The sequence below is a fragment of the Bombus huntii genome, chromosome 2 (assembly GCF_024542735.1).
Source record: "Bombus huntii isolate Logan2020A chromosome 2, iyBomHunt1.1, whole genome shotgun sequence".
Classification (NCBI taxonomy): domain Eukaryota; kingdom Metazoa; phylum Arthropoda; class Insecta; order Hymenoptera; family Apidae; genus Bombus; species Bombus huntii.
In genome coordinates, this window is record NC_066239.1 from 7,598,185 (window position 1) to 7,613,282 (window position 15,098).

General features: G+C 37.7%; 1 protein-coding gene across 1 annotated transcript in view; it reads right to left on the reverse strand.

The window, feature by feature from the left end:
• The window catches only part of LOC126874263 (gamma-aminobutyric acid receptor alpha-like), a 100,990-nt gene that overhangs the window by 14,424 nt on the left and 71,468 nt on the right, over positions 1-15,098 (reverse strand). Inside the window, exons 6-7 of the mRNA XM_050636061.1 lie at positions 5,914-5,996; positions 5,107-5,247 (exon numbers count right to left, since the gene is read on the reverse strand). Of these exons, the coding sequence (XP_050492018.1) occupies positions 5,107-5,247; positions 5,914-5,996 (224 nt within the window). The remainder of the gene's footprint in view (positions 1-5,106; positions 5,248-5,913; positions 5,997-15,098) is intronic.

A 15,098-nucleotide genomic window follows, 5' to 3' on the forward strand; every position in this document is an offset into this window, starting at 1 on the left:
TTTGGGTGCAGTCCTCTTATAACTACTTTGTAGCTCCTTTCCGTTTTGAGCTGGTACGTGTGGTATATGGCATTTTTTCCCCTTAATTCTTTTATAACTTTTCTGTAATTTTCTGGTGTGTTTGTTTGGATTTTTACCTGTTCTAATTTTGTTTGTTTTATTGTGTAACTATCCTTTCCAACAATATTGTTAAGTTGATCAATAAGCGGGTCTATTATTTGCGCCTCAACAAATATTGGTGGAGGTTTTGTGATGTGTGTTGATTGGGTTGCGGTGTTGCTTGTTGGGTCGTTGTCTAATTCTTCTGTTAGCGAGCTGTAGGAGTTTCTTAGCGGTAATTCCTACAGCCATCGCTGCTTTTCCATATCTAGGTTGCCTGTTATTTTTCTTTTTTTGTTATAGCTGGCTATCTTTCAGCTTTCGTCCTGTTGAGTTGTTACTTTGTTGTTTTCCATGTCAACTTCTATTGTGGCTGAGCAAGTCCTGTCCTTGGTTTGTTGGTTGACTTGTTTTTAATGTATCTGTTGTTTTGTGTATGTAGTATTGATCTTGTTTGTTTATAATTCTTATCGGTGGAATATTTTCCATAGTAGGTTTGCTAGTCTTCTTAATATAGGACACGGGTTTCCACCATTTGGCTATAGGTGTAACCGTTCTTAGGTTTCTCTTCCCCACTTGCCGCACTTTCTCTGAAGCACTGTTTCACACGCCCGTTTAGCTCGGCTGCTCGGGCAGAACTGATTAACCCAGTAGCATCCGACTCATTACACAACGATCTGGTAATCACGGCTTAAATCAGCAGTTTAAACGATAAACAACAACCAATCTGTTGTCGCGCAGTGCTAGCATAAACTTCATAACCGAAAAACTGGCAAAATTACTCTGAACAAGGGAAATGTTCGGTCCCAATTGGAGCCCTCGAAACCTTAACGACGACCTCTAAACGCTACATTACGACCACGCTCACTTCCATTGACGGTACTTACGAACGCACATTGACGTTCTTCATTATCCCAGCCATATCGACCTTAATCCCAAATCAACCCATCGATCGCTCGACACTTAACATACCCAGGAATATCCGATTAGCCGATCCACGATTCCACTTACTAGCCCCGATCGATGTCTCATTGAGCGCGGGATCAATACTTGCGTCGATGTGTGTCGAACAAATCAATTTAACGCAGCCGGACAACCCCGAACTGCATCTGCAAAAAACGCGATTCGGATGGGTCATCGGGGGGACCCAAACTCCCACACCGCGACAAACATTTCACGCCTCCACGACGGCTCTACAAGCGGAGCTCGTGGGGTTTTGGGAAGTCGACTAAGGACCGCCGATTAAACATATTTCAGACGACAGACAATGCGAAGAACGCTTCCGACGTCTGGCGCACCAGCGAAGGAAGATACATCGTCGCCACCACGATGAATCACCACACCTCGAGGCAGAACCTTGGAAAAATACATTAGAAATAACAACCTGAATATATTATCCACAGGAAGACCGACATACTGGCCGACAGACCTGAGCAAAATACCTGACCTGCTAGACTTTGCAGTTGCAAAGGGACTAAACGCAAATAAACTAAACATAGCACCCAGCCTCGAGCTTACCTCCGACCATACGCCCATTATGTTAGTATACCGCTATAATATTCTACCAAATGTCCTACTGGACAAATTGTAAAATTCAAAAAAAAAAAAAACTGGGTTAATAGGTTCGGTCGTCATTGGAATCGTCGATTGTCGGCGTCACTGTTTATGTATTCGTCGATCGCTGGAGGATGGAGTTGGGGACGAGTTCGTGGTGTCTTCGATTTGTGGTTTGTTGTAGATTTTCGATGACGAGGTGATGAGGTGGGTGTCGAGGATCGACTGTTTGACGGAGAGGAGGCTCGGTGGATGTTGCGGGACGAGCCCTTGCGTGGTGTTTGGCCCTATGTAGCATCGTGTGATGCCGCTGTCCGCAGCTACGACATAATCCGGCGTTACAATCTTGCACTGAATGTCCTTTCTTCAGGCAATTGATGCATAAGGATGCCCTTGTAACGTCCTTAAGGCGCTCGCTAATGGGTTTAGCCTTGAAGTTGTCACATCTCCAAATGGTGTGTGGTCCTTGGCAGATTGGACATGTCAACGGAGCCTGTGTCGCGGCATATGCGTGTCTTCGTCGCGCGCATTGATAGACCGAATTGGGTTGATCCGGTGATCCTCTTGTCGGCGAGACCTCGGAGGATGATATGGAGATAAGTGCCAAATTTTCGAGGAAGTCCAGTAAATGAGTGTACCGAGGCACTTCCTTGTTAGGTAACGTAAGTTCCCATTGTTTAATGATATTTGCTGGTAATTTCGAACTGATGAGGCCGATAAGTATAGCGTTTCTATTAGTTTGTTCTCCTAAACTCTGTAATAAGAGGAGATTTTGGGTGGCCGAGCAGATTAAATGCCACAAGGCCGTTGGAGATTCTTTAGTTATTTTTGGATAATTAACGATTGCGTGGCTGTGGCGTAAAGCGATGTATCGTGGATGCTCGAACCTGTCTTTGAGAATGGCTATAGCGGTAATGTAATTTTCGTCGCTAAGGGGTAATCCATTCACGCAGTCCGCTGCTTCTCCCGTTAGGACGGACCGAAGATATAGGAATTTGTGTACAGGCGTGAGGCGGTGGTCGTCGTCTATTGTCGAGCAAAAAAGCTGATAGAACCCATCCCATTCCTCTAATTTTCCGTCGAAGATGGGGAACTCCAGTTTCGGTAATGGAATTTCCGTTGCGGGAAAATCGCTGCCTTTGGACGTCGACAGGGTTGATGATCGCTCGCCCTTTATGAGATTCCTTAATTGAGCGACCAGAGAAATGTAAGTTTTAAGCCCTTCTTGTTCTTGCGTGTTGTCCTCTTCGTCGAGGTCGTCTAATTCTTCCTGAACTAGTTGAAACCGTTTCCACTCGTCCTTGAGTAGGTCTTCATATGTTTTCAAAAGACCAACGTCATGATTGTCGGATTGTTGGTAATCGTCGATGCCTTTCTTTATAAACTGGATGTTGTCGAGATGGTTATCGCGTTTTCGTCGCAGACAGTTGATTTTTGACGCGGTCGACATGCTTCGTGATGAAGGTATTTCGTTAACGAAGGTGACACTTGTGATGTTGTGAGACTGAAGTTGTTGGAACTCGTTGTACTGATAGTGATGGATTTGCGTGGCACTCTATGGTAGTGGGTATCACTGGTGTGTACACTTTTCACTTGATACGTAATCGGGCTCGAAGGACCAAAATGTTACGGATCAGAGAACAAGTAGAAAACTAACTAGAAACTCCTGTTCTGTAACAGAGGTATTTATATTGAACCGGGGATGGTCGCTGGTCGCCCCACCATAGGTTATTTACGAGTAGAAATCCCGGGAAAAATGGGAAAACACACGTTTCCCCATTTTTGATTGGTTGGCCCTAAGGAATGTCTCCATTTAACCTCTATGTTGTAGCAATTGAGGGCTTTGAAGTTAAAGTAAAAGGGACAATATTTAATTTATGATTGTACCTTAGGATTATTGCAGTCCGATTTATGATGTTTGTACCGTTAGTGGCCGTCCCGACCGAGGGACGGAATTCAGCCAGTACCAGATAACGGGACGTAACAGAGATTTTTAAGAAAATTCGAATTTTACATAAAAAAAAAACTCAGCAGAACTCTCAATCGCTATCGATTTCATAATTTTATCGTATGGGCATGTAATACTTTCATTCGGATATCGAAAATTCTGTCACGTAGTGAACAGGTGAAATCTTCAATTTGTTTGCTCGAGTGCATCGAAATTTCATTTGTCGTTTTCTACTCCATTTTATAAGGTACATATATATCATACTTCGTTCGAGGATAAAGTATTTGATGATATCGTTCGATTTATTGTTTCTGTTTCATACCAGCGCTCAACTACGGAGGAAGACAACACCTGAAAACCAACTACACGCAACATATTCACTGCTGTTTAACATATACAGAAACTTATTTTTCCTCATTTTTCTATTTATTACTGTTTTTCGTAGCTTCGTAAATTATATTTACAAACTAAAGCTGTAGAGAATTGTGAATATCATGTTGTTGATTTCATCTAACTATAATGGAAAAGTGCATATTTAATACGTCGTATTACTGGAGATCAAGATTTACTTTGCTATTTTTGCGTTTTTCTGCTTCCATGCATTTTGAGGGCGGATATTAGATTCGTAGTATAGTACACATAGCGGAGTGACCAACGAAGAGTCTATTTACAGAATGGCAAGAGTAATCAGATTATTTCTGATCTGAAAAATACGACAGGCTGGATTTATGATTGAAATTTTCTACTTCGAATCGTTCGATTATTCGTTTTGTATTATCGATTAGTTTTTTTTATTAATTGATGCGTACTGACACCTGTATAGTCCATTTTTATTCCTTTTCTCTGGCTATTTTATAATTTAAGAACTGCAGTCAACTGTTATGAACGCTGGTCATTTATCTCGGTATGAATTGATTAATCGTGATACATTAAAATTTTTATGAGAAAGATTAAATTTTTGGATTGAAGCAGTCAAAAATCGTATAGTATTATCATACATTATTTTTCTCATAATAACAATACCTTTTATAATAATAGTGTCCTTTTTTGTAATTATATTACTAATATCTTTATTTGGTTTTTGCTTCGAGGTAACATTAAAGTGAAATTACAGTGCCACGATTTCTTTAGAACAATCGAAATTCATATTATAAAATAGTGTAAGAAAGTTGATTAAATGTACCGATTTAATATAATAAATTAATTACGACACGCGATACATGTATATAAATAAATAAAAAGTTCACTCGCCTGAAGAGAAGAAAATGTTAAGAAAAATTGTAAATTTGTATCGTTATAAACAGGTACGATAGTAGTATAAAAAAGCGCTGAAAGAGTCCAAAATAAAGAGCAAAGATGAAACAAAAGAAAAAAATAATAAAATAAAATGGCAAGTACGCGAAATAAATTCTCCTTTCTCTAGCGATTTCAGCAACTATTTTTTTCTTTTTTTTTTCTTAAATAAAGTTTCGAATAAAGTGCCGAAGAAGGAGGCACTGACTCACCGTGTGAAAGCGTCGCCGATGCAGAATAATTCGCAGTGGGATTGGCAACTAAATCGAATTGGGATAATTTCATGTCCTCGGCGATTGCTACTTGTCGGGCGCTGTTCCATTTGTAGATCACGTCCCGTTTCGTGTAACCGACTGCAATCAAGAGAATATTTCTTACTAGAACGTCGCGCTGGAGCTGTAAAAAAGTATCGAATTCGTTCGTCGTTGAAGTGTCACCTTTCGACGAAAAGCCTCCCGAGTGGCTACTATAAAATACGTATTCTTTGCTGATCTTAAATCTCTCTTATTTCTCGTGCGACACGTTCACGCAAAAACCGACAATTACGCGAACGTTCTTCAGATATGAGAGTATTCTATACTTTTAGTGCTTTTTACGTTTGACAAATATCCTCGGAAATTTCGAATTTCTTCCATAACTTGTTCCTTTTTCTTGAACGCCACTGGCAAGAATAATTTTGATAAAAGTCGTTGTAACTTACAAAATAATTATATAAACGCAAAGGTTTTGTATTGGCGTACAGCATAACCGTAATTATGATTAAACCGTAATGTGATTAAAATACGAATCGTAGATAGAAAATTGTTTCACGTATTACGTATCACTAAGCCTATTACAGGTTTAGATATTTTACGCATCTTTGTAAATTATATTTACATTCTGCGTGTTTTTTCTATTTTCCTCGTAAATACACAAAGATCCACAGTCTACTAACGATTAAGATAAAAGAAACCAAGAGGGAGGTGAAAATTTATAACAAACGACGGATAGTAAAATTTCTTTTTAAGTTAAAAACGTACAGCTGCCAAATTGTAATGGACATCTCTGCGTATCCATCGGAAAATTCTCAAGATTCATCGGGCAACCAGCCTTGATCGTAAGTCTGAAATCAAACAGTTTATAGCATTAGAAAAAGAAAGAAAAAAGAAAATATACTCGATTATCACGAAAATCATTAATATTAGAATTTCATTAATGTTATCGCGTAATTGAAGGTCCGTTGAGAAAATTAATCTTTCGAACAAATAAATTTATACTATAAAACATAATAAATTTAATAAACTCAGATCTAATTAATTAGCATGTGTGATTAGCTAATTAATTAGTAAATCCTATAACAAATACAATATGCCATGCCAATACTTTTTGCAGCCTCTGTATAGCGCTATAACATTCGGTATCGGTCGATTTTGTTCGCCGTACGTGGTGAACGTGATAATTGATAGGCGAACCTTCGAAATATGTGTTCAACTTACACGCGTTATTCGCCACGTGTTGCTTCGTGGTACTGCGGTCCGTCGACCATTGGGCTATCTAATTCGCGTGTACAATGGGCATACGGACGAAATCTGGGACCGTGCTATTGGAAAATATTATTTAGCGTCGCTAGAACGAACGTTTTGGAGAGCAACGGACGATAAGGAACGAGCCACGGCTTAGCTATTGTTCTTTTAACGCGACGGACAGTTGGCGGCTACGAATTTTCATGAAATACGAAGCAATACGCGGAGTAATCTACCACTGGTGGATTTCTCTGGCTATTCATCTATTCCGTCTGTTTTAAGTTCTGTAGAATGACGTACGTGAAATATCGTTTCTTTAGAGTTTGCAATTTAACGGATTAGTAAGATTCGTTTTTACCTTCTCGTTAACTCGGAGGCGTATGAAATGCTTCTTTAGAGTTTGCAATTTGACAGAGTAGTGAGAATCGTTAAATATCGTATCGTCGGCTTGGAAGCAGATGAAACGGTCTTTTTACAGTTTGTAATTTGACGGGTTAATAGGAATCGTGAAATATTTTATTGTCGACTTAGAAGCACACATGAAATGTTTCTTTCTGTGTTTGCAATTTGATCATTGGATTAGGTAGTAAGATTCGTTAAAAGATCATTACGAGTTACATTAGTAATTGCGACATTAAACAATGTTTTTGACACGTCATGCATCTTCCATGTCCAGGTGTACAATGACGTCTAAAGACTTTATTTGATGATAAGTAATTTTTTATTATTAGTGAACATATTTTAATAACTATACATCAGCGAACGTATATCTTCACGTTTCAAAATTATTTCAAATTAATTAATTTCAATTAAGTTTATAATTATATGATCTCGTACTATACAGAATTTAAGAAATTTAAAGAAAAATAAATTTAACGCAACTATTTCCTACAAGATTCTATTGGGATTATAATTACTACAGCGAAGAAGATAGACGGGAGATCGTAATTGTTAGAGCAAATGGCTGGAAAATAGATAAAACAGAAAGCTATTTACTACCTTTATTTTCTATCTTTAACAACGACCACGGTCTGCTCATTCTTTAACGAGTTTGATGTTGCGAAATCACGAAAATTTGCACACGTTCATGCTTAGAGGTAAATATCGGAGATAGGTGGAAAATCAGCCAGACCAGTTTGACCGAGTTATCGCGCCAGATATCGAGGAAGTTAACCTACGAAATACGAGACGATCCGTGACTAATCGGATCCATCATCCTAACATTCTCGATCGGCCAATTTGTAATTCGAATGTGTTACATTCACCAGCGGCCAGATCACGGTCGGTATTAACTTCCAAATACGCTGAATGGGCTGTTTTCACTGTAGAATTTCGATTACTACGAAGTTTCTTTCTATCTGCGGAAATTTTTCATATTTCGTGCAAAGGTATTTTCAAGCGTGCATGAACATTTTCTCTTCTCCAAGTCTATTTTATCTTTCTATTGATAATAATAATGGGTCCTTTCTAACCGTTCGTGCTCTTTTGATTTCTGACCTACTCAAAATCGCATTGTACATCCAGTTCTATTACACAGAAATGTCTAATTGCTTTCTTTGTAACTTCTTCTATTATGAAGATCGATTTGTAATATAAAACAATTATAAATATAAATTTATATTGCATAAATATAAGTTATGTTACAAAATATTATATTATAATATATTTATATTATAAAAATGATATTACATAATAATTTATATTTACTTATAAGGTAAGTTATACTTTATAAAGGGAAATTTGACAAGCATAACGTCAGATTTATGAAAGCTCGCGTCTTGTGTTTGCAATTTGTGATTTGAAATTCAATGGACGAGATTCAGCCTGAAACTTTTAATTGATGGATGTTTTGTTGCAGAATTCTACTACCCATGGGTCGTTTATCGCGATGTCGTTCTACAACCGAGATTTGTGGAATTCCAAATGAACTACGATATGACTCACAAGCGTGTGATGATGCAGATTCTGATCACATAATTTCAAGTTTGTTGGCTGGTCGTGCTATTAAGGATATCTCTGGTGTCGACCACCAAGATGGATAGACCGGAAGTGATAAAGTACACATCCTGAGTTCTAATTAGAATTCAAGTAATATATATATATATACGAATATATTGAATGTAATTACTGTTGGATTGTACGTACATGTACAAGTGTTTTTGAAGAAAATTGCCTTTAAAGAATGAGAATCGATTACAATCATTCGACCTATTATTTTAATTCTAACTTATATCAATTGCTCCAATCCTTTTTCGGTATCCCGACAAAACAATATTAAATTTTAATTTGTAAGTTACGTTATTTTCATCTTTTACGCGTTTTTTTTTTTTTTTTTTTACCATTTGACTCTCAATGAGCTAAATCGTAAACAGGTATTATACAGCACAGTATAGTGTATTTGTAGTTAACATTGCGAGGATTTTCCATTGTGTGAGAAGAGTGTTTCTTAATGCCACTTTTGTTACGTTAAGTAGTCAAAATTCAGGCTGAGATGCGCTTTCTTTGCGCAATATCGACGTTTTCACTGACCAACGATTGTCAATCTTACGTGCATCCATCGGCCTGTTTACCAGGAAGATATTTCTCACATATCGAGTGTCAGTCACGTATCTGGTCTAGCCACGATTTTGATCGAGGATAGAGCACGTTCAAGCACGAAGATAGGTCTTGAGCAATTTGCTTTCGACAATTTTCGGCTACAATTCCGTCGTTTTCTAAGCACGTCTTATATACAAATCTCCGTCGTAGGTTTGATCGATTTTCTTCCAAACAATCGATCGATTTTCGACGAGAGAATTAATCCACCGTTGCCGTGGACGATTCGGCGACGTAACAATTCTCTCATTTTTGTGAATATTTTAAGAGGAAGAAGAAATTCGATAGGAGAAAAATAAAAACAGAGAAAATATTTCTAAGTTGATTCAAAGTATGTAGATGTTTATCACGCTGAAAATAACACGTTGATAGGAACGAAATGTGTTCCAAGCAATCGATTAGTTATCTATGTTTATTTCTTAATTCTGTTTCTTAAGAAGACCCAATTAAGATAGTTTGAAACAAGACAGAAATTAAACGCAACAAGAGGAGATAGAAAATTCATTTCCTCTTCTTCATTTTACGGCAAGTCTGTCGAAACAGTATTTACGATATCGTTCCTGGAAACAACATAAGTTAATTAAGCTGTTAATTAAATTGGCATTGACGTATAGATTTCCTCGTTTAATCTTCAGGGTCCTCTGGCGCGATAATTTATTAATAATATCAGCGAATCGACAAGTTACAACTTGTACATTATAAACTTATTTTCGGTAATTTTACAAGTTGACGTTAAATATATAATTAGCGATAATCAGCTGATTGTATAATAATCGATAAAATTTACTTGTAGAATTTTATTTGTTTCGCTATTAAATTTGTTTATGGTATACCAGAAAATTGTTTAATTCTGATAGCTTGTAATAGGTGACTTGTAAAATTTTGTTAACAATATTAATCCAGTTATACAGGTATAAAGTAGAGTTCGTACAAGCATTATGTTCCCGGTCTTCGTACTCACATTTCAGAAATATATAAAATGGTCATAAAACCAATCTGGACATACGGAATAGCACTATGGGGAACAGCAGCAATGAGTCATATAACCAAAATAGAGGCAATGCAATCTAAAATACTCAGAACAATAGTAAACGCGCCATGGTACGTTAGAAACGAGGACATTCGGAAAGACCTGGGAATACCAACGGTCAAGGAGAAGATTAACAGAAGTGCAAGAAGGTACAGAGAAAGAATAGCAACGCACCCGAACCGGCTGGCAGCAGAAACGGTCGGCGCATCAAACATTTGTCCTACTGGACAAATTGTAAAATGTAAATTAAAAAAAAAAAAAAGCATTTCAGATGTTCGTACGACTTTAAGTTTTCTTCCCGCGCGCTAGTCGTATTTTTGCCAGATTTCCACGGAAACATTCCACGCGGATACGAAGAAAATCCTACTAAATCGCAACATTTATTTGCTCCCGAATACGATATCGACTTCGTATTAGAAATAAATCAAGATAGTACTCGAATCTAATAACAGATATGATATCCTATCGATTCATATATTTGTGTTATCTCCGGAAATACAGGTAACTGAATATCAGCAAATAATCATGAATATCGGTGAAATATTTAATCTAAAATATCCATTTTTAATTTATATCTTAATCATAAACATGTAAATCGATGAATATTTTACAGGTTAATTACTATACGAGTTTAATGTTTCCTAGGGAATAACAATAAAATTAAAGCAATTCAAAATATTTATCAAATAAAATAAATATTAAATATATTCTATTCATTTCTAAAGTTGAAAGGTCTAAGATTTTTTATTCCGGAGCAGTACTCCAATTTAGCCATGGCGAAATGTAGCAATATGTTGATTTTATGTTTCACATCGTCGATCGAGATGTAACGTCATACTTAGACCGCGGATTTCTATACATCTATTGAAAATTCGAAGAATGTACATGACGTGCAAAAATATATAAAATATCCAAGGTTTAAATGCATATTTAATAGATAAAACAACTTTTTATCCAAGTTTTATTTTTCAATCGTATTTGTAAAAATATGAATTTACACGGATACACGTAGTCTAATTATAACGCATGACTAAATTTCGAAATTCATCGTTTCATTTACTATCTCCCTATTTCGAATACGATTTTCAATAACACGTCCCTTTCCTTTTTTTCCTCAACATACTGTCATCTCTGTGATGATGCTCGTTTCGAAAGTTCGCAAGATGATTCGCGATGTCTGTTACAATCGTACCTGTTGGTGTTTGAAGGCGCATCAAACGACGTTTACAACGGAGAACTTTTACCTTAATTGCCAGGCCGGAAACAGGAAACGTTTTCGAAGTTGAAAAGGGCTCGTTGGTACGTCAAAAGCAATGGGAAGGACTTGTTCAGCAAAGCGTGCGAAGAGAAGAGCGTCATCTCCTTTCTCGCACCTTCTTCAAAATGCTTTTCCTACCTTCCGTACGTTTTTCGTAGTTTACTTTCTTTTTTTTTTTACTTTTTGCAGTTTTTCATAATTAAGCGACCGAGATAGAAACAAACGCAATTATTTGTGTTTCTTTGATCCTTGATCGTGTCAGTTATGGGAATAGCGCTGAATCGTGTATGGGAGAAATAAAATGGTACAAGGTCTTTAGAAATAGGAAAACGATGAACATTAAACAGGAACGAACGTAATTTTCTCTCAAAATGATACAAATATATTTTTCATAGAGACATATGGACATACTTTATTAGCGTCCATATACAGTGTATTCTTCGCTTTATTCGCTTGAGTGAACTCTGATTATAAATATTTAGTATGAAATTAATAGCGTTCTAATTATCGAGATAAAATACATCGTAATTAAGAAACTCGAAGGTGGTGTAGGTGCAACGAAATTGGCAAAAATATGACAAAATGATGTTGGAAAAATCACGGGCATTGTTACGTCGCGTAACACTCTACCTAGCCCAGGCCACACTCCGCGGGCAAGATGGCAACCAGATGTCTTCGGATACTCACTGCGTACCCTCAATAGCCTCAAGTATCTTTCATAAATCTCATAGATTTCCTAGTAAAGGTCCTTCAAACCAAACAAACGTCTATTTCCGAAGAATTTCTAAAGACTATTGTCTACCACGGCTGAATAAGGGAAAGTTAGTTTTTCTCACGTACGCTGCAACTTTCCTCCCACTAACCACTTTCTCTCGAGGGCGGTTAAGACCCTTCGTTTAACCAATTAACAACGAAGCCTATTTCCCTCACTCTCTTAACTAACATCGGCATCAACAAATCCGATGGTCCCGTGCGCTAGACACACCCATCCTTAGCTTTCCTCCGGGACAGCATCGTCTCCCAAGACAGTACTGATTCTACATTCTTCGAACGGTCAACATCCTTTAACCGGGTATACATACCCGTAGATCAGTCACTCACTCATCTCGTACATACGTATCAGCGTAACTGTCTTCGTTATAAGTTGTTGGAATAAACGGTGAAATATAACTTACTCTGCTGTGTCATATTCATTTAACCACCTCTGTTATCTTAACCGAAACAGGGGAACGACTACTTCGCGGCGTCGATTCACCGATTCGTAGCGAGAATTTACGCCTCTCGCTGACGCGTTTTCCTCGCGACCGCGTCTCTCCGCGAACGGTCGTAACAGGCATTAAAAAAGAAAAATATGATATTAAGAATTATCTAAACCACGTAGATTCCTGTGATGCTGGCAACGATAGAAAAAACTTGTATACTAACATAATAATGGCGATTTTATACAAATGGAAAGAGCAAATGAAAGTGGTAACGAAGATGTTCGAAGTACAAAAAGAACGTAACTGTATTTAATTACTCATGTTGAAAGAATCCAAGGTGGTGTACTTGGACCCCTACTGTTCTCCATCTACACTGCCGATTTACCAACTTTAGCAGAGATAACAACAGCGACATTTGCTGACGACACAGCACTACTAGCATTCCACTCAGACCCAATAATGGCATCCCACATTCTCTAGCGAGGTCTTGACTCTATGGAAAAGTGGTTCCACAAATGGGGCTTCAAAATTAACGAAAATAAATCCACACAGGTAACCTTCACGCTGCGAAAACAAACCTGCCCTCAGGTGACCATTAACAATATCACAATTCCTAACAAGGATTCAGTCAGATATCTGGGCGTGACTCTGGACAGGAGATTGACATGGAAACAACACATCATAGACAAATCGAAGCAACTCAAGGCTAAACTTAAAAAATTTTACTGGCTCATTGGCTGTCGCTCCAACTTAAGCACTGAGAGCAAGGTAATGCTATATAAAGCCATACTAAAATCTGTCTGGACCTATGGGATTCAACTATGGGGAACAGCGAGTAACTCCAACATAGAAATCCTTCAACGATTTCAATCAAAAACAATAAGATCATTAATAGATTCACCTTGGCATATCACCAACGAAACAATCCACCGCGACCTCAAGATACCCACAGTCAAAGAAGAAATATACAAGTTCAGAAGCAGATATAACACAAGAGTCAACAACCATTACCCATTAGTTACCCAACTACTTGACACGACGGACCAAATCCGCAGACTAAAAAGAAAATACCCTTTAGATTGAAGCATTAGATTCAACTAGAATCAACATAATATAAATTATTATAAACCAAGCTATTGTACCACGCCAAATCAAGTTACTTAAAATTCTCAACGAGAATTGATTGTAAATAGTCTACCAAATAAAAAAAAGTGCTGAAAGAATTATGTGACTCAGCAGTCAAAAGGATACGGGATACAGAAATATTTAAAGGAACTGTCAATTAATTGTAATTTATATATGAATAAGTGAAATTTCATATCAGAAAATTGATCGTTCTATCATCCGGAAATTCCACTATCCGAGCAGTTTTGTCTCCTGTTAGTTCGGATAAGGCACGCTCTACTGTATTTACCGCGTATGAGAATTTGTTCATGGTATAATAAGCTAACGTTACACCGTTCGAGTATTTCAGAGTTAATAGGTAATACGTCTGTGTGCACTTCTTTTTATGTTTCATCCTCAAGAATCAACATTTTAAACAGGATTTTAATAATTCATATCGATTGAACGGTAGAGATTCGTTACTTTTGCATAGCAGCCCTTGGTGCCAGAGGCTCTACTCGAATGCTTGTGAAATAAATATGTAATATGTAAATACGAAAGCTGACGAGCAGTATTTTCTCCCTCTAAACGCTCGTAGTTATATCACTCACAGATTTTCTACTGTGTCAGTTTATACGATCGTTAATAATATGTACAGTAATTAGACACGGCTGGAAGAAAACCTATGTATAAAAGTAAAATAAAATAAAACGTACAATGCCATTAACTTACTTTTCAGGCTACGAAATATTAAACTTTTCTAAATAAAACGAAAGAGCACAGAGTTTAGTGCTGGAAAAGGTCAACAGTGCTTCACGAACGCCATGGTTTGATCACGAGAAACGAACGTTTGCCACGAATCGATTCAATATTTAACTGCGAATCCTTTTTCCCAGTAATAGTGGAGCCTTTGTATCAGACGAGATGCACGATATGCGAGGGAAAATAATTTTCATTGTTCATCAGGTTGAATGGATTTCATTGTGGGCCGCGTGCAACCCTCGAGAGTCAGTCCGCAACACGCCCGGGAATATTCGTTTACGCGTCGGAAAACCGAGAGACGAAGACGAAAAATTCAAGAGAGATCGTAGATCGTTGGATTGGAAATTGCATATCGGAGAACGAATCGCCGCGCCTTTTTGTCACAGCTGTCTATTTTTACCGTGTCTTTCCGACTAGCCGTCAAACGACCTCTTAAATAATTTTACTCCGTTTGGACCACGTTTGTGAATTCTGTTAGCTCCATTCTGTTGGAAAGATTCTCCACGAGCATATTCAAGATATGCAACGCGTGACACTTTCTTGTTTGACTTACCTCGAGATTCGATTCTCGGTTGCCGCGGAGCACCTTTCTATGAATCAGCAAATTTGGTTTTCGACGGGAACAGATATTGGAAAAATTGGTATATAGGGCATTCGCGTTATTACCAATCGATGTTTCTTTCGTAAAACGGTAAATGCACGGGGAAAATGCAAGAAGAGAAGCTTCTCCCGTTCTATGACGAGTAGGATA